This window comes from Danio aesculapii, chromosome 3, assembly GCF_903798145.1.
Source record: "Danio aesculapii chromosome 3, fDanAes4.1, whole genome shotgun sequence".
NCBI classification, from domain to species: Eukaryota; Metazoa; Chordata; class Actinopteri; order Cypriniformes; family Danionidae; genus Danio; species Danio aesculapii.
The window spans coordinates 52294659-52314034 of record NC_079437.1 but is presented as its reverse complement, the minus strand read 5'-3'; the positions used below and the strand labels follow the sequence as shown (position 1 = coordinate 52314034).

The window sequence follows — 19376 nt, the reverse complement described above, 5'->3', positions numbered from 1 at the left end:
TGCCAAATGTCAATTGGATAGGATTTTACAGAACAACTGTTAACTATTTAAAATAAACACAACTGGAAAACATACCTAAGATTTTTTTAACTAGCATAAATTATTTAAGAGTTTTCAATTGAGAAAATTGTACCATGTGCGATTGTTTTAGTCAACATTTACATCTGTTCATTTGGCAGATTTATTTTTCCTAAGGCTCTACTTATACTTCTTTCATTTGTTGTTTATAGGCAAAAAGAATTTAGACATACCTGACCAGCAATGTAGTGGCTGTTTCTCAATTCCAAGAACGCAGAGAACGGACTTGCGTTCTTGTGGAGACCGGTCTTGCCAGGTGTCCTCAAAGAACGAACTCAGGAGACCACGAGAACAGAGAACGCGTCCTGTGAGAAATGAGATGCTGCGTTCTTCCTGATGGTCACGTGACCTTCACACATTTTAAATGCAAAACTATTTAAACATTACAGCATTCATACAACAATTTATTGTTTTTCCCCTTTTCAAAATATATACTATGCACAAAAGCATTATAAATATATGTTGCACACTATAAATAAAACAGATTTTAATACGAATTTCAGCGAACAAACACTCTTAATGTGTTTATTCCTTTATTAAGATGTACATGGTAATGTTTATATTCATTTAGGGAAACTCCTGAGCTAGATAAGTTTTATCTCTGAACTAATAATATCTCTGAAGTAATAAATCTAAACAAAATGCTGCGCTTCCCACCTCCAGTCACAATGACTTCTGAGACCTCTAGAGCGAGATCGGTGCTCAATTCTGCATCGGTGCGTCCTCGATATCAAGAACACGTCCGGGAAGTTTCACGCGTCCTCAGTTCTTGCGGTTTTGAGTGTTGGAACTGAACTTTGGCAGTTGATGATGACGTTACACAAATACACGAATACACGAGGACGCAAGACCGCTGAAAAACGCATATTGAGAAACAGCCAATGGTAAGCTGAGCTTACACTGCAGTTTTGCCTCAATTTATGCCTGATTTGCCCCTCTTGGAAATGAGAGAAATATCCAGGATCTCAGTCAGGTCTTAGGGATCTAGACAAAATATCATATCTTGAATATTTTTGTGGTTTTTTTTTCAATTACAATACATAGGACTGGGTGATTAATCTGGGACAGGGGTGTCCAAACTCAGTCGTGGAGGGCCGGTGTCCAGTATAGTTTAGTTCCAACTTCCTTCAACACAAGTTGCCAGGAAGTTTCTTGTATACCTAGAAAGAGCTTGATTAGCTGGTTCAGGTGTGTCTAATTGGGGTTGGAGCTAAACCCCTGATCTAAGACAATTTCCATGCAAATGTTGTCAGTAAAGCCAGTTCTGGTAAAACTCCAGCATGTGTTCAGATGGAGCAGATTTATTACACAGATTCATAGTAAACTGCAAAAAATATAATTCTATTTATTTGAACAGTAACAACATTAAGATAATCTTTCTGCCATAATGACAGCTGTTTGCGTAGCTTCACGATGAACTGTTGTTCTGTGTAGATAATGCTGCACGTGATATAATTATATAGAATAACATGGTTTTGCAGTCGAGTGTTTGAATTTAACGCTTGTTTGAGTTGATTCAGTTTTGTGTCTAATAGTCATGCTCAATCAAAGATAATAGTTAAATCTTCTGTTTCTTCAACAATCCCTATTTCCCCATGGAATTTCCTAGGTTTTAGCGAGTAATTGAAATGGTTCAATTACATTCCGTGAAAGTGCCCTCTGGTTTTTGGAGAAGGTTCACTAGAGCAGTGGTTCTCAACTACCGGTCCAAGGATCAATTGGTACTGGGCCGCACAAAAACTCATTCATTTTTTTTTTCCTTTTATTTATTATCTGAGTCTGAATGATCTTTTATTTTGAAAAATCTTTTATTTTGAAAAATGACTGTATTCTCTCGCTTACATCTCGGTCACTCGAGCGCCCAAATTTAATCCACAAGCAGCAAACTGAGTAAGAAACAGACATCTTTGGAAAGTTTCTCTGTGAAGAGGAAAAGCCCAGTGAAGGATCTACAAACTGCCAATGAATGAATCCGCAACCCGTTTGGCAACAAATCAGGTGAATCCACCATGTCTGTGCAAGAAGATCAACTGCTTGAGATTGCAAATAACGGTGGCCTTTTAGGGGCTGTTCGCATATCATGTCGTTTTTAAAGTTTGCGCAAGTTCGTTTCTTCCAAGTGGCGTGACACATTTGCACCTTTCAGATGCACCCAGTTGAATGAATGCCACGAGCACATCGCGAGTCAAGTGACAAGATCTGACCGATCAGCTTCATATTTTGTATAGAATATACACATTTCGGTAGACTAATTATCTTAAATGGGCAGCACGGTGGTGCAGTGGGTAGCACAATCGCCTCACAGCAAGAAGGTCGCTGGTTCGAGCCTCAGCTGGGTCAGTTGGCGTTTCTGTGTGGAGTTTGCATGTTTTCCCTGTGTTGGGGTGGGTTTTCTCCAGGTGCTCCCCCACAAATCCAAAAACGTGGTATAGGTAAATTGGGTAAGCTAAATTGTAATTGTAAAATAGTGTATGTGTGTGAATGGGTGTGTGTAGATGTTTCCCAGTGATGGGTTGCAGCTGGAAGGACATACGCTGCATAAAACATATGCTGGAAAAGTTGGTGGTTCATTCCGCTGTGGCGACCTCGCATTAATAAAAGGACTAAACCGAAAAGAAAGTGAATGATTGAAAGTGTGCTGCACATATTTACCTATTTGACCTTAACCTCACTTTCAGGCGCATGAAAAATGACACGTAGCTTACTAAGAGTATGTCACCGGAAAAATATTTCAAACCTCTTTTTACTCCCAAGCAAATGACTTAAGAGAAGTTGACGGTGAATATATCAAATCCTTTAAATTGTGTTTCACCTTAACTTTTTTTTTTCAGTGCTAGCATTTCCTTGAAATCAAACCCATGTTATTGGCAACACAGGCTCATTGGAAATACTTCATTCAGCCTAGATGTTTGTGAAACCACAAAAACGTGCTTCAACATACCTTTGACAGCAGTTTCTAGTTAGAATAAAAGCTGCGGGCCTGTATGATGACAACTTTAGTTCCTTTTCACACTAATGATATTTACAGGGACACATGATTAAAGTCTATGATTTGTAATTGAAAAATTAGCTCTCCCTACTTTTCTGGAGTGGTCAGTGTGCTCGGAGTCTGGTGACGTGCAGTTCCACAAAAGAGATAACAGCAAGCATGGCAAAATGATATTGTTGCTGTTCACTTTTCTCTTACATCTGCTTTTGAAACAATATTGGTTTGGTTTTAGCGAACAATTTAGATCAGTGGTTCACTTGTCTAGGCTGTCTCTTCCTTCTCTTGGATGTGTACAGGAAGGGTGTGAATTCAAAATTGTACTACAAAATATCTCTTGAGTAATGTAGTTCAGATTTGCAAAAATGAAGACAGTGCCCTCTAGTGGATTTGTCATCTGAAACGTGCAAGAAAACCTACCCAGAGCAATGTATTTTACATTTTACAAAAATGTAGGCTGAGGCACTCATTTCCATTGAGTCTGGGTTGGTTTTTTTAATTCCTTGTGCCTCGATCTCCCTCCATAGGGAGAGAGCAGTTGTTTACCCTCAATTCTCAGTCATGCACATCCTCACTTCCTTTTCTAGGTGGAGTAAGAAAGAAAATCCCAATGCAACCAGTTCACTGACCGACTGCAGTACAGTGTCCTCAGTTGGCCTCTTCAAAAAAAGAGAACGTAATTCTGTTTGAGGTTTGGAAATTGCGCTGGACTAAGATGAATTCTGTGTCAGTGTCAGAGAGAGGGGCTTAATGCTGATCTCTAGTGAGAAAACGGCCCAACGTCTTTAAACTCAGCTCAGTGAGATTGAAGGCAGGGAATCTGAGCGTGCGAGAAAAAGCCAGCCGAGGCTTAGCGAAGCCACCGGGACTCGTACGCCTGGAAGAGTTAAGACATTCATCAGCTTGTTGTTTTTAATATGCAGGAGATAACAAGATCACAGTGCTCACTGAGTCACTTAATCTGCTTTCCATAGAAAGTGACTGTGAACTCAACAAGCGTGAAGTCCTCAAGTCTTCGTATTTGGGATTAAAGCCGTTCATTTGTCATTGAATTCAAAAGCAAAAGATGCGGTAGATTAAGCTGGCGTGTATAGTTTGAGGGTCTATTGTTCTGAGGAATCACTAGTTTAGTTTTGGATGACTGGGATCTCTCTTGCTGAGATCAGACATGAAGATGAAGTCATGATGGGACAATAATATACATTTAAATATACAGTTGAAGTCAGAATTATTAGCCCCCTTGAATTATTCGTCCCCCTGTTTATTTTTTTCCCAATTTCTGTTTAACGGAGAGAAGATTTTTTCAACACATTTCTAAACATAATAGTTTTAATAACTCATTTCTAATAACTGATTTATTTTATCTTTGCCATGATGACAGTAAATAATATTTGACTAGATATTTTTCAAGACACTTCTATACAGCTTAAAGTGACATTTAAAGGCTTAACTAGGTTAATAAGGTTAACTAGGCAGGTTAGGGTAATTAGGCAAGTTATTGTATAACGATGGTTTGTTCTGTAGACTATCAAAAACAAAATATAGCTTAAAGGGGCTAATAATGTTGACCCTAAAATGGTTTTTAAAAAAATTTAAAACTGCTTTTATTCTAGCCAAAATGAAACAAATAAGACTTTCTCCAGAAGAAAACATATTATCAGACATACTGTGAAAATTTCCTTGGTCTGTTAATCATCATTTGGGAAATATTAAAAAAAGAAAAAAAAATTCAAAGGCAGGCTAATAATTCTGACAGAATTCTAATTCTGTACTGTATATGTACAGTATATCACAATAGTCTTTGTACACACATTTGGGGTCAGTAAGTAATACGGTTTTTTTATCAATGAAACTTCCAATTGATCAAATTTAAGTAAAGTCATTACACAACATGACTGTTTCAAATAAGTTTTTTTTTAACACTCTATTCATCAAAGAATTCTGAAAAAAATTGCATCCCACTTTTCACAAAAATGTAAACCATTTTCAGTGTGCTAAATGTGTGTTTTTTTGTATATTTTACAGATTTTAATGTATTTTAATGTAGTGTGTCAGCATTTACACCAAATTATTATTAGTCACACTCCTAAGTTTATCTGTGTCTGTCTGTTTTAAATATTTAATTGCACTTATTAATTTCAGCTCACTGTTATTGTTATATTGTTTTACAACTGTTATGATGCTTATGGCCAAGATTTTATTTTTAGTAAAATGCATATAATATAATGTAATTTTAAATATATCTGAAATAACATATTCTCAAAACCTGTCACTGAAGGTTTTTACATATTAATGTGTAGCTTTTAAGGTACAAATATTTACCTTTTATGTACAAAATTGGACTTGTTGAAAAGGTACAACTCCAGTGACAGGTTTTGTACATTTATTTTTGAGGATGTATAAAAATAATCAGCATATCTACAGCTGTAGAGTAAATTAAGAGTGTTTGAAATCTCTGGATTTCATAGATTTTATTGTATATAAACATCTCATTACATTTCTTCCACATTTCAAATAAAATATTGTTATTTGTAACATTCAAAGGTATACAAAATACAAATATTTACATATTTCAATTCATAATTAATCTACACATAATGAACATTTTCTGAAAAATACTCAAGCATGTGTGTATTCATAATACTCAGTACACTTTTTGCATTAGTTTTGTATAGTTTTGTATATTATGTAAATACAAACTTTTTTTGTTTGTGCTATCAGACAGAGATCTTAGAGGTGAGATTTTTTGTTCATTTCAACATTCTGATATATGATATATCAGGATGGTATAGTCATGTGTGAAGTTTTGGCCTTAATAAATTTCCCAATCTGTTTTGCCAATTTGTTAGCCTATTTCAATTATGTGTTTTTTTTATGTCCCAGTAGTGGGTTGTGACTGGAAGGACATCTGCTGCATTAAACATATGGTGGAATAGTTGGTGGTTCATTCTGCTGTGGTGATCTCTGAAATAGAGACTGAAGGAAAATGAATGAATTTGTTTTCTTAAAGGAACACTCCACCTTTTCATTTTGCAAGTCTCCTAGAGTCAAGTTGACTTGAACAATTTTTGAAACAATTCAATTTCTTTTTCTAATGGGTCATTATTAGCTTAGCTTAGCATAATTCATTGAATCGAATTGGACCATTAGCATTTCATTCAAAATAAAATATTTTTAAAAAAACATCTCTTGATACATCGTGTAGTAAAAATGACGAGAAAAAAAGGTTCGAAACTCTGCTCTTGTAAAATGAGCCTTTTTCACAAAAAAAGGTGGTGTTCCTTTAATTTACATTACGTTTAAGCTCTCTTGGCCACCATAGAATAGCCAAAGTCTTCAAGCTTTTGGTGCTGTGATAAAAACCACCAATACCACAATCTGAATATTCATAAAAGCCACTTTAAATGTTTAAATAATCCATAAATATTCACAGCATTTTGAAGTGTCCATGAAAACAATATCCTGGATGTTCATTATCACGACATACTGCATTATTGAATATTTCCACATGTCTGCTTGTACCCCTTTTCATCTTTATCCCATAACGAAATTACAGATATGCAATATAGCTTCGCCAGGCTGAATGTTTGTTGTGCTGTAATAAAAATTATTGTGGTTGTTTTTTGATGAGGCTGTGTTTGAGGCTCTCATAAGCTTGTTTTCCATATCTCTTGATGGCCTCTTCTCTGGAGTGCCCCACATCCATAAATATCTGCCATCCTATTGTTCCGCCATTAATCAGCGCACAACTAGATTAGTGTTTCCAAAGCAACTGTGTTGATTAGATGCGAACCAGCCTTCTCTTGCTTTGCCCTCGTCTTCTTTACATGTGTTTTCACTTTAGAATGAGGTACAGCGGATCTGCTTTCACCAATGGAGAACTACTAGCTGTTAGGTTGATTGAAACTGTTGTTGTTGTTGATGTTGTTCTGCTTTGTCTAATGTAAGAATATGTATTTATGTTTCAGTGGCATCATGACCTAGTGATCTTTATCTGGAGAGCTGAGAAACAGAGTCTGCTTCTGCTTTCACAGGTAAAGCTCATATTCTTGGGACTTTATTTAGGATGGAGTTATTGTTGCAGAGGTGTTATTTTTATCAAGGCTGGGGGTATAGCTTTAAAATATTAGTGATAGATTTTGCCAACTTTACCTTTGGGATGTGTTGATTGATTGATTGATTGATTGATTGATTGATTGATTGATTGATTGATTGATTGATTGATTGATTGATTGATTGATTGATTGATTGATTTATTAAGCATACCATCATATTAAGAAAAAAATTATGGTAATGACCATTAAAATGTTTATTGTTATTTATTTTGTTTATCTTATTTTTTATTAATTTGTTTTATTTTTTATCAGTTTTAAATAATCATTATTAACAATAATTTATTTGAGTAATTTCTCTTTAATATTTCTTTACCTGTTTAGTCAATATTTTTAAACATACTTAAACAATAATATTTATTTTTGCTCATTTTATTGTTGTTATGTTTATGTTTGTCTGTTTTTAGTAATATCCATTTGTTTAAATTCTAATGTCATTTGATTTGGCTTATTATCAATGTATTTATTTCATCTATGTATTTATCATTTTACATACAACAAGTTATTTATTAATTGATTAATTCATTTATTTATTAAACAAATATAATATTATTTCTTGTTTTGTTTAAATTCTTATTTTATTTACATTTTTGTTATATCTTTTTAAAATTTGTTTTACAAAGACATTTTTATAGAAAAAACTTCCCCCTTTGGACACCCCTAATATATGTATATGTTTATATATATTAGGGCTGAACAATATATCAATTGAGTATTGATATTTATTATCTATCAATGTTTATTAAAGATGAAAAAAAGATATTAAATATTATTTAAAAATAAATTATTTATACAATGATGGTGACCATGTTATTTTAGGTTTGATTTTTGTCTTTTAATACTGTTAAACTCCCCAGAATTTTCGCTTTATTGTATTTAAATATGCTTGCAATTTAGTATATTTTAGGCAGATGCACTGCATAGAAAATGACTTGGTCATTGGAAGGAGAAGCTAATGTAGTTTGAGTGCAGATGTCACACAAGATATATTTGACTTTCATTTTAGAGACTTACAAAATGTAGCATTTTCAAACGATCATGCCTTTTGTTAAATAACACTTCAGAGCCATTCACAACAAGCACGATATCTATTAATATGATGATAAATATATTTGTGTCCACACTGATGAAATATAAAAATCTGTTATTTGTTGTTAAATCAGGGGCACGGTGGCACAGTGGTTAGCACTGTCTCCAAGTGCTCCGGTTTTCCCCACTGTCCAAAGACATGTGGTTTATGTGAATTGAATAAAACTAATTTGTCCGTAGTGTATGATTGTGTATGCTCCCAATACTGGGTTGTGGCTGGAGGGGCATCCGCTGCGTAAAACATATGCCGGAATATGCCGGAATTAAGCCGAAAACTTAGAAGTGTGACTAATAATATTTTGGTGTAAATGCTGACATACTTCATTAAAATACTTTAAAATCTGTAAAATATACAACAAAAAACACACATTTATCACACTGAAAATGGTTTACATTTTTTGTGGAAAGTGGGATGCAATTTTTTTCAGAATCCTTTGATGAATAGAGTGTTAAAAAAAAACTTATTTGAAACAGTCATGTTGTGTAATGACTTTACTTAAATTAAACTTCCCAAAATTTTCGCTTTATTGTATTTAAATATGCTTGCAATTTAGTATATTTTAGGCAGATGCACTGCATAGAAAATGACTTGGTCATCCTTATCGATCTAAATGACTGAAATCTTTCCAAATAGAGCTATTCAAACCATCAGGTGAAACTATATTCATATCGCAATATATATCGCAGCAAAACAAAATATCGCAATGTCAGATTTATATCTGATATACATATATTTGCCCAATCTTAATACTCTAAAGTTATCTTTAATACCCTTTACAAATGAAGTGCTCCACATCACTTCAAAACTGCATTAACGTCATAGGTCATAGCTTTTTTATTTATGACTATTATTATAGAAACTAGACTTCTCTAGATAACCGTACAGTGGGTGGAGGATGTTTTGAGAACTTGTGCCAAGTTAATGTCAACCCATAAACACTCTCTGGCGGTTGTGAAATGCAAGACTTCAGAACAAAAGCATGTACCCGTGCCTGCTTTACCACCATCAAAACCTTCAGGCAGAAGAGCACCAGCATGAGAAGGTTCTGGGTGCATTCTGGGACATGATTAATATGACAACAAAGCACATGGTTGCATAAACTTGTTTACCAGTTTTTCTGTATCAGGGTAAGGTCACAAATAACTTAAAGTACATGTGAAACCTGATTAATAAATTTTTAGAATTAAATAAAGGTGAACAATTGATCTGTGCAAGTTAATTTACTGAAATATTTGTTTTATTAATCTTCTATCAAAATCTGACCATTGGCTTTTGCATTTGGAGAATTTACCCAGTCAGATTAAAAGCAGTCCAGGGTCACAAATCTGTTTTTGAGCATCTCAGGAGGATAATTTGAGTTTCTCACACAACAGATCGCATGAGTGCACTCTCATACGGTTGGTGTTTAAAATCTTTTAATTTGTCCACACAAACACTCTCCACCCTTCTACAGTGTTAGAAAAAAGCTCCGTGTGAAGCTCTCCAGACAGACTCAGTCGGGCTAGAATATAAGCAGATGCTGATGTGGTTTTGCCAAACTCCACTTTGTCTTCAGTTTGGCATTGAGGGATGAAGATGCCAAGAGCAGGATTTGTCTTTGACAGAAGCATTTTCATAGCCTGGAAACCTGTAGCTGCACATCCCATCAGTCCGTGTGTCTGCTCTTACGCTGCCTTTGAGTTTTCACAGTCTGGAAGGAGAAGCTAATGTAGTTTGAGTGCAGATGTCATACAGGATACATTTGACTTTCATTTTAGAGACTTACAAAATGTAGCATTTTCAAACGATCATGCCTTTTGTTAAAGAACACTTCAGAGCCATTCACAACAAGCACGATATCTATTAATATGATGATAAATATATTTGTGTCCACACTGATGAAATATAAAAATCTGTTATTTGTTGTTAAATAGGGGCACGGTGGCACAGTGGTTAGCACTGTCTCCAAGTGCTCTGGTTTTCCCCACTGTCCAAAGACATGTGGTTTATGTGAATTGAATAAAACTAATTTGTCCGTAGTGTATGAGTGTGTATGGGTGTTTCCCAATACAGGGTTGTGGCTGGAGGGGCATCTGCTGCGTAAAACATACGCCTGAATAGTTGGCAATTCATTCCGCTGGGGCGACCTCTGAAATAGAGACTAAGCCGAAGGAAAGTGAATGAATGAATGTTATTAAATCTGAATTTTTAGTTTATGCTTTTTATTGAACATTAACCCCTTCAAAATATATTAATCTTATCAACTTAATTTAGTTATCAAAGTATGTCAATTCAGTGAAAGAGCTGCGCATTGATGTATTTGCTCTTCAAAGTTTGGACTTTCAGCAGTGAATTTTAGGCATGGGATGATAACCAGTTTCAAGCTTTACCACTGTTTGGAAAAGTTGTCTTTAAAACCGCTGAAATTTTGTGTTATATCTTTACAAAGGTATGTGTAAGGGGTTTTTAATCTTTTTTATATGTTGTAAAAAAAAATCTGTTTTTGAAACAAATGAAGACAGACATTTGTATTGTTACAAAATATTATAAATGTTTCTGAAAATAAAATATATTGTGTTCAAAGGGGAAAAAAGTTTTAGTTTTTTTACCAAGACATTTAAAAATAATTTATTTTAAAGCAGTAATCACAATACCGTCAAACCATGATATTGTTATCCAAAGTTATCATATCGTCAGAAACTATACCGACCCATCCGTCAAGACGACGACATGCCTGGACGCCTGTCCTAGGGGCACTCCCACCCGTAGGAACGAGGGGTACCTTCAGGGGGCGAGGGCGCAGCAACACAGCGCAGTGACAGTCACTTGATGTGTGCCCGCATGCCATGCACGTCTGGGGACTCGATCGTGAAGCCAATGCTGAAGTGGTCTCATATGGAGCAATCCGAGCGGTGTGGCCGCAGCTGCGGATGCCATATGCCCCAGGAGCCTCTAAAAAAGTTTCAGGGGTACCACCTTTTTCTTGTTGAACTCCCTCAGACAGTTCAGCATTAGCCCAGCGCGCTCTCGTGAGAGGTGCGCCTTCATGGTGACCGAGTCTAGCTCCAACCCGAGAAAAGAGATGCTCTGCATGGGGGCGTGCTTGCTCTTTTCTCGGTTGACCCGAAACCCCAATAGGTCGAGATGCTGAAGCACCCTAGCTCTGTGCATAATCAATTGATCCTGCGAGTGGGCTAAAATCAGCCAGTATGCTGATGCCTGCGAGCTGAAGGGGTGCTAGGGCACCCTCTGCGAGCTTGGTGAAAACCCGCGGAGAAAGAAAGAGCCCAAAGGAGAGGACTTTGTACTGCCATGCTTGAACTTCGAACGCAAACCGCAGAAACAGTTGGTGGCGTGGAAGAATGGAGACATGAAAGTACGCGTCCTTCAGGTCTATTGCTGCAATCCAATCCTGAGGACGAACGCATCGGATGATGCACTTCAGCGTAAGCATTCAGAACCGCAGCTTTTGAAGGCAACAGTTAAAAACATGCAGATCTAGGATTGGCCTTGGTCCACCGAACTTTTTGGATATGATGAAGTACGGGCTGTAAAACCCGCTCTCCATCTCGGTTGGAGCAACCGGCCCGATTGCATCCTTTGCTAGGAGGACAATCTCCTCTCGCAAGACAGGGGCGGACACAGGGCTAACCCTGGTGAAATACACGCCTGTGAACTCGGCCGTTTTGCGAACTGAATCGCATAGCCGAGTCTGATCTTGCGGATGAGCCATTGTGATGGGCTGGCCAGCGTTAACCAGGCAAGCAGAGCTCTCGCAAGTGGCTTTATCCACACGAACGCTGACATACCAGCGGTGGGGCAGCGCGGAGTGGGTAGGCTGAATCGGGCAGCACTGCTGTCCCACAGGAGAGCGTGAGAGGTGAGAGATTCACTCTCATCTCACACCCGTTCTCCGAGGAGGGGCTGGGAGTAGGAGAGAATGGAGACCGTTCTCTCGCGCTCTATGAGCCACTGGTGAAGTACGCCGATCCTGCGAGCTGGAAAGCATAGCGTCCCAGACTGGCAGTGTGGAGGAAGCAAACAGGTTGACCTGGGCTTCTCCGAAGCGCGCCCATAGTCTTCATTCTCCCAGGGGTTAGAAGCTGCTGTGAGAGCGCATCGGCTGCATGGTTGAGCTCGCCTGGAGTATAAACGGGGTGCTTCGATTTCAGCCACGTAAGACTCCAGAGGAGCAGACGACGAGCGAGCTGAGACATGCGGGGGGAGCTTATATCCCCAGGAGCCTCCGAAAAAGTTTCAGGGGTACCACCTTTTTCCTGTCGAACTCCCTCAGACAGCATTAGCCCGGCGCACTCTTGTAAGAGGTGCGCCTTCATGGTGACCGAGTCCAACTCCATCCCTCTCCTTCAGATGGCCCGTCTTAGGGATGCTTCGTGGTCCGTTTACTGGACTTAACGGCGCCCTGGGGATTTTCCACATAGTATTGAAGTTCCCCTCTCGAAGGGGAACAAGGAGCCAACCAGTTTAATTACTTACATTTGTGAAATGGAGGAAGAAACTGATCCATGAACCGTGTACTGTAAAGTTCCTGTCAAGCTCTGACAAAGTCCCATACATCAATAGCCTTTACTGGCCCTTCCTTTAACAAACGGCCGACGAATGTCTCATTGTAAGCATGTAGATTGCAGAAGCACTTGTCAGAAAAATGACGGGAACACAGCACAAGGCTGGGGCTAAAATGCTGAGGTATTTTTGCAAAAAAATACTTCAACCACTGACTCTTCACAGCCTCTTTAATTTATATAAATTTATAGTATAATATTAATTTATAATTAATACTAATGTTTTGCAGTGTGAATGTAATCTTAATTTGATTTACCTTGATGGAATAACTAGTATGCCTCACTGTTCTTTATCTCTCTTTGCATAACTGCATACATGGATATTCCTGATATGTTGCTCATAAATTTGCAACATGACCTGTTTTAAATTCCATCTGTCTTGTACTTTATGGAGCCCTTTACACTCATTTCAAATGTTTGCTTTATAAATCCCCAAGTCTGAACTGTGAAATGTGGTAGCATATATTTTCCAGTGCGGTGCATTGCAAAATTAGATGAGGCAGATATTACTGACGTCTTTGTCCCATGTGGCCTTTCTGTGTACCAAGACATACAGCATATGTCAGAATAACACATTAAACAGCTGGACCAGATATGCTGCCTGGATATACTCCCGTATACTTTCTCTTGTTTTGGAGCCATAACATGACATATAGAACGTGCACTTTTAAACATCAGCCATAAGAATTTAAGAGGTATTTTATAGGTTAACTGGAAGGACCATTTTAGGATAATAGGTTAGTGGGGGTTGACTAGTCAGATTTCAGTCAATGAAGCTCTGTGAATCACAGTAAGAGCATTTCATAAAGGGTTTGTTCATCCCAAAAGAAACATTTTGTCACAATTTTCTTATTTTTTCTTATGTTGTTCCAAACTTATATATCTTTGGAAGACAAATGAAGGTATTTTAGTAAAATCGGAGGGATTTTTATGTATTTATTTAACGGTGCCATACAGTGCATTGATCCAAAATGTTTTCTGATATCTATATAAGTGTTTGGCTTAGGTAGGTTGAAAAAAATCTCCAGAAATGGTTTTATATGCTCAATTAAAACCAGAAAACAATTACCCCTAGAATGAATATGTGGTTTTGCCTATGTTTGGGACAGTCGTGAATATGAATGAGCTAGATTATAATTATACTTGACAAAAGGGACTGACAGAGATGTATTTGGTTTTGTATTTTGTGGGTTTCACATATCTGAAAACAGGCAGGAATTAATAATAACCTCTGCATAAACTGAAGAGTTTTATAAAGTTTATTGATGTACTTTCAAACCCCAAGAGCTGAGTGATATGACACGATGCATAAATGTGCATTTGCTTAAATACTTATACATGTGTTTGTGGCCTCATTACAAACATACTTATCAAATTTTACATTGAACTAAGATAAGAAACATTTAAACAGACCTTTTGTGCACTAAAACACATTTTTACTTATCCTTAAAACCTTTCCCATTTTCAAAGTAAGAGTCCCACATACATAGTTTAATACAAGCTTCAATAAACTATAATAAATCAGTTGAAAAAATCTTTGTTGTAATCCCACTACTAAATGTAGTGGCCAATTAAGCTGCATCAATGATCTTGTGTGGATCATCAGAGTCAATGTTTTGTTCCAAATGGCCTGTTTTTTAAGTTTATAATCTCACAGGATTTACATGAGCATGAGGAAACAATGGTGCTTGAGGCTCATTGTATGTCATTTCCATGTACTGAACTCTTATTATTTAACTATGCCTAGCTATATTCTTTTGCTACAAAAAAAAAGCATATTACTTGGAGTTTCACTTGTACTAAACTTATAGTTTCATTCTATTGAACCTTTAAAGTATGTTCACCTAAAACTCGTTTAAAGAGGATAAATCAAGTGGATTAAGACTTTTAAACTCTGATTAGCAAATATAAACAGAAGTTCAGTTATACATGCTAGATGCTTGAGAACCAACTTCATATTTAATGTCCTTAAAACAAAATAGAAGAAGATAAAATGTAAAAATATACCTTTTGTCTCTATAAAATTAAGTGGAAAAGTGATTTTGCCCCCCAAAAATATACATTCTTAAGTTCACATTCTTAAGAAACTTCACATTCTGAGTAAAGTCCACATTCCTCAAAATATTGCTTAAATACAGTAATTATATTAAACTACTGAGGTATTTTACATTCCTCAATCTTCCTATTATAGTGAAACAAGGTATTTTATTTTATTGGATTTTTTTATAGCATCGCTTTTTTAGATGTTTAGCTTTACTTAAAAAAATCTCAGATTTTGTCACAATATCTCAAGTTGTGTTCCAAAGATCAGCAAATTATGCGTTTGGAACAACATGACAGTGAGTAACTGATGGCAGATTTTGTGGAGTCAGATTAGTCTCAAAAATAATATATTTGCAAAATAAAGTTCATATATCCACAACACAATTCACATTTACAAAATCAAATTCGCAAGTTCCCAAAACACGATTCAAAATTACACAAATCCAATTAGTAAATTTAAAACACGATTCAAAACTGCACAATTCCAATTCGTACTTCAAAACAGGATTCAAAAATACACATATCCAAATTCTACTTTCAAAGCACGATTCATAAACACATAAATCCTATTTGTAAATTCAAAACATAATTCAAAAATACTCAAATCCAATTTATAAATCCAAAACAAGAATCGTAAATACAGAAATGCAATTCGTAAATTCAAAACACAAATCAAAACTGCACAAATCCAATTCGAACTTTAAAACATGATTCATAAATGTACAAATCCAATTTGTAAATTCAAAACACGATTCAAAAATACAAAAATACAATTAGCAAATTCAAAGCACGATTTATAAATGCACAAATCCAATTTGTAAATTCAAAACAGGATTAAAAAATACACAAATCCAATTAGCAAATTCAAAACACGATTTGTAAATGCACAAATCCAAGTCGTTAATAAAAAACACGATTCGGAAATACAGAAATCCAATTCGTAATTCCAAAACACGATTCAAAAATGCACAAATCCAGTTTGTACTTCAAAATACTATTTAAAAATACACAAATCCAATTCATAAATTCATAGCACGATTTATAAATACACAAATCCAATTCATAAATTCAAAACACTATTCATAAATACATAAATCTAATTCGTAAATTCAAAACATGACTCATAAATACACAAATCCAATCCATAAATTCAAAACACGATTAAAAAAAACAAAAATCCAATTCATGAATTCAAAATACGATTTATAAATACACAAATCCAATTTGTAAATTCAAAACAGGGTTGGTAAATACACAAATTTAATTAGTAAATTCAAAACAAGATTCAAAAATACACAAATCCAATTCATAAATTTAAAACATGATTCATAAATACACAAATCCAATGCATAAATTCAAAAAACAATAAAAAAATCTACACAAATTCAATTCGTTCTTCAAAACATGATTCATAAATACACAAATCCAATTGTAAATTCAAAACGCGATTCAAAACTGCACAAATCCAATTCATAAATTCAAAACACTTCATAAATACACAAATCCAATTCGTACTTCAAAGCATGATTCAAAAATATTCTAATATTCTAAATTTAATAAATTTATTTAAATATTTAATAAATATTCTAATTTTTAAATTCAATACACTTCATAAATACACAAATACAATTCATAAATTCAAAACACGATTCATAAATGCAAATTCATTTTGCGAAAATATTTATGATTTTTACTTGTGAATTCACAAATTGTGTTGTGTTCTGAATTTACACATTAGATTTTGTAAATATACATTATGCTGTGCATGTATGGATTTAATTTTGTAAATGTATTATTTTTGAGACTGATCTGGCTCCATAGATTTTCATTTTGAGGTGAGCTAAGTTTACCATCACCAGTGAATGTAATGCAATACAAATAAATGCATTAACCTCATCCGCATTTCTGGCCCAGTTAAAGTTTATTAACAATCAACCATACACAAGTAAATTAGTTTTGCCACCACACCTCAGCAACAACAGCAACTTAAACCTCCATTAGGGCTTTCCAATGTTTACAAGCGCTGCAAAACACTTAAAAGCCTTTTGTTTTTCCGGCAGGCTGCAGTCTAAGCGTCCCACTAGTCGTCTGTGCCGCTGTGGTACTTTTCACAGAGAGCGAGAGACCCATTCCTCTCTCCCCCCGAGGAGAGATGGAGCCCCGGGGGAGTCTGGGAGTGGAGGGTGACGTGAGTGCTCTAGGGGTGCTGGTGCCGAGCCCACGGAGTGAAGCTGTGACCCATGACCTGGAGGAACTGTCTCTTCAGCCCACTCAAAGCCTTCCACCCATTAAAGAGCGCAAGAACGGTGAGTGAGACCATTCGTTCAGACCCCTCAGGCCATAACTCTGCTCCCAAGCTCCTATTTCCTCCTCATATGTTAAACTACCGCCCCGATTTGACACTGAGAAAATAAGGCTTGCCAGAAGGTTGAGAAATTTGTTTGTGGTAAGACGTGGGGAATTACACAGGAATTGCATGCGAACGCCAGTATGTAATCATGTCTTAAGTGCTGCCTTTAACTCTTTTCCAAAGTGTTCTTGGCTCGGGTTCGTGTGCGCGACTGCTAATCTAATGTGATAGATTTTTGTGTCGAGCGCGATTGCAGAAAGTCTCCGATATAGAGGAGTTTTTTTAGACTCGCAGTCATATTGCGGCTTTGGTTTGGCAGTAACTCAAAGGAACAGTCGATCATTCAGAAATAATCATCCTGTCAGAATTTATACGCCATCATCGTGTTTCAAAGCAGTAGGACTTTCCTTCTTTTGTCAAACACATTTTTGTTCGAATGTCTCCACCAAAATAATCAAAATAAATTATGTTGTTTAGAAAAATGACAATAAATTGAATTCTGGATTATGATAGGTTTATGCTAGTGACACAAATCCTTTTCTATTTTGTGTAGTGATGCGCCAACATTTTGGCAACATAGAAATATTAAATGACAATACAAACATCTTCAGTTTTATGAGAAATAGTTTGAAAATGAGGAGGTGAAATTGAATTAGCATCAACAGGTAGATATATCAGTTTTGTATTGCAAGCCATTTGAACTTTTAAACATAATAGCAGTGTTGTGCTAGTTACTGAAAAATAGTAACTAGTTAGTTATTAGTTACTTCATTCAAAAAGTAACTCAATTACTTATTGACTACTTACTCCATAAAGTAATGCATTACTGTTAAAAGTCATTTTTGAGTTACTTTTCCAAAGAACAGGTTTAATGCTCCTGTTAATGCCCTTGTAATGTCACTTAATTGCTGCATGGAAAATACACTGTTGATCAGCTTCACAGGTTTAATTAATTTGCATTCTCACAACTAAAACACAAGACAGACAAAAACTAAAGTTGCTACATCATCATAAAAGTTGTTGTAATTAACCCTTAAACACGTTCCTTCACGAGTATGAAAACTAATAACAATATACTACAAACACAAAACCTTAATGAAATAAATAAATGAAAGTAATCTGAATTATCATTCAGAATCAATTTGGTGAAACTCGGCTATTATAGACAACCATTCATGAATACATGAATTTTAAACAAAACAAAAACATAACAGCTGCTCAAAAATGAAATCGATGATCAATTTTCAAACTATCCACAAATTAATCGTGGTATGTCATGTTTTTGGAAACTTCTGGAAAGTAAGCTGTGTATATTCAAAGAGCAAAATCTGCTGTAAAAATATGTAAAACAATAAACAAAATACCAGCATTTTTAAATATAACAGAAATATAACAAAAATTTGTCACTATGTCTACTAAACTAATAATTTTTTTTATACAGATAACAAATGTGTGCTTATTTATTTGAAACAGCAAACATAGTAGTATTAGTAATAGCAATTAATAATAGTAACGTTAAATGTAAATGTACAGTAAATGTACTGTACTTTGCGCGCATTCGGTCTCTGCTTTCGCTTGACTTTTGTCCAGTCTGGCACCTCGTACACAACGTGTCTTCTTTACAGTAGTTGGTTGGCATGCATCAATCCCACAATGCATCGCCGTTGTAAACAGGAAGATGTAGGCTAGACTGCAGTTTAATTAAAATTAATTTACTCATTAAGTAACGGACAAACGCATCATATTGTAACGATAACAGAGTTAATATATTTAAAAAGTAATGCATTACAGTGTTAGTTACTGTCAAAGGTAATGCCATTAAAGTAGCGCATTACTAATAACGCGTTATTGCCCAACACTGCATACTGGTATCTATTTTTATGTTACTTCTTATTGATGAGCATCTAGTATTTTTTTGTTTCCATTAAATACTAGTACACACTCATTATCCGCTAGTGCATATTCATTATCTACTGCTTATTAATCTGGTACAAGTACCTTCTTAATAGATACTGAATATCTACATGTAAGCATCATCGCAAATGTGATAGTAAGTGTTTTCACCAGTTCAAAATATATAGAATAAAATACTATATTTCTGTTTTATCTATAAACGGTGGCTCAGTGGTTGGCACTGTCCCCTTACAGCAATAAG

At 35.7% G+C, this 19376-nt stretch overlaps 1 protein-coding gene across 1 annotated transcript in view; it reads left to right on the top strand.

The window, feature by feature from the left end:
* mrtfbb (myocardin related transcription factor Bb) overlaps nt 1–19376 on the top strand; it is a 92002-nt gene that overhangs the window by 15690 nt on the left and 56936 nt on the right. Inside the window, exons 2-3 of the mRNA XM_056454224.1 lie at nt 7033–7098; nt 16932–17177. Of these exons, the coding sequence (XP_056310199.1) occupies nt 17024–17177 (154 nt within the window). The 5' untranslated portion in view covers nt 7033–7098; nt 16932–17023. The remainder of the gene's footprint in view (nt 1–7032; nt 7099–16931; nt 17178–19376) is intronic.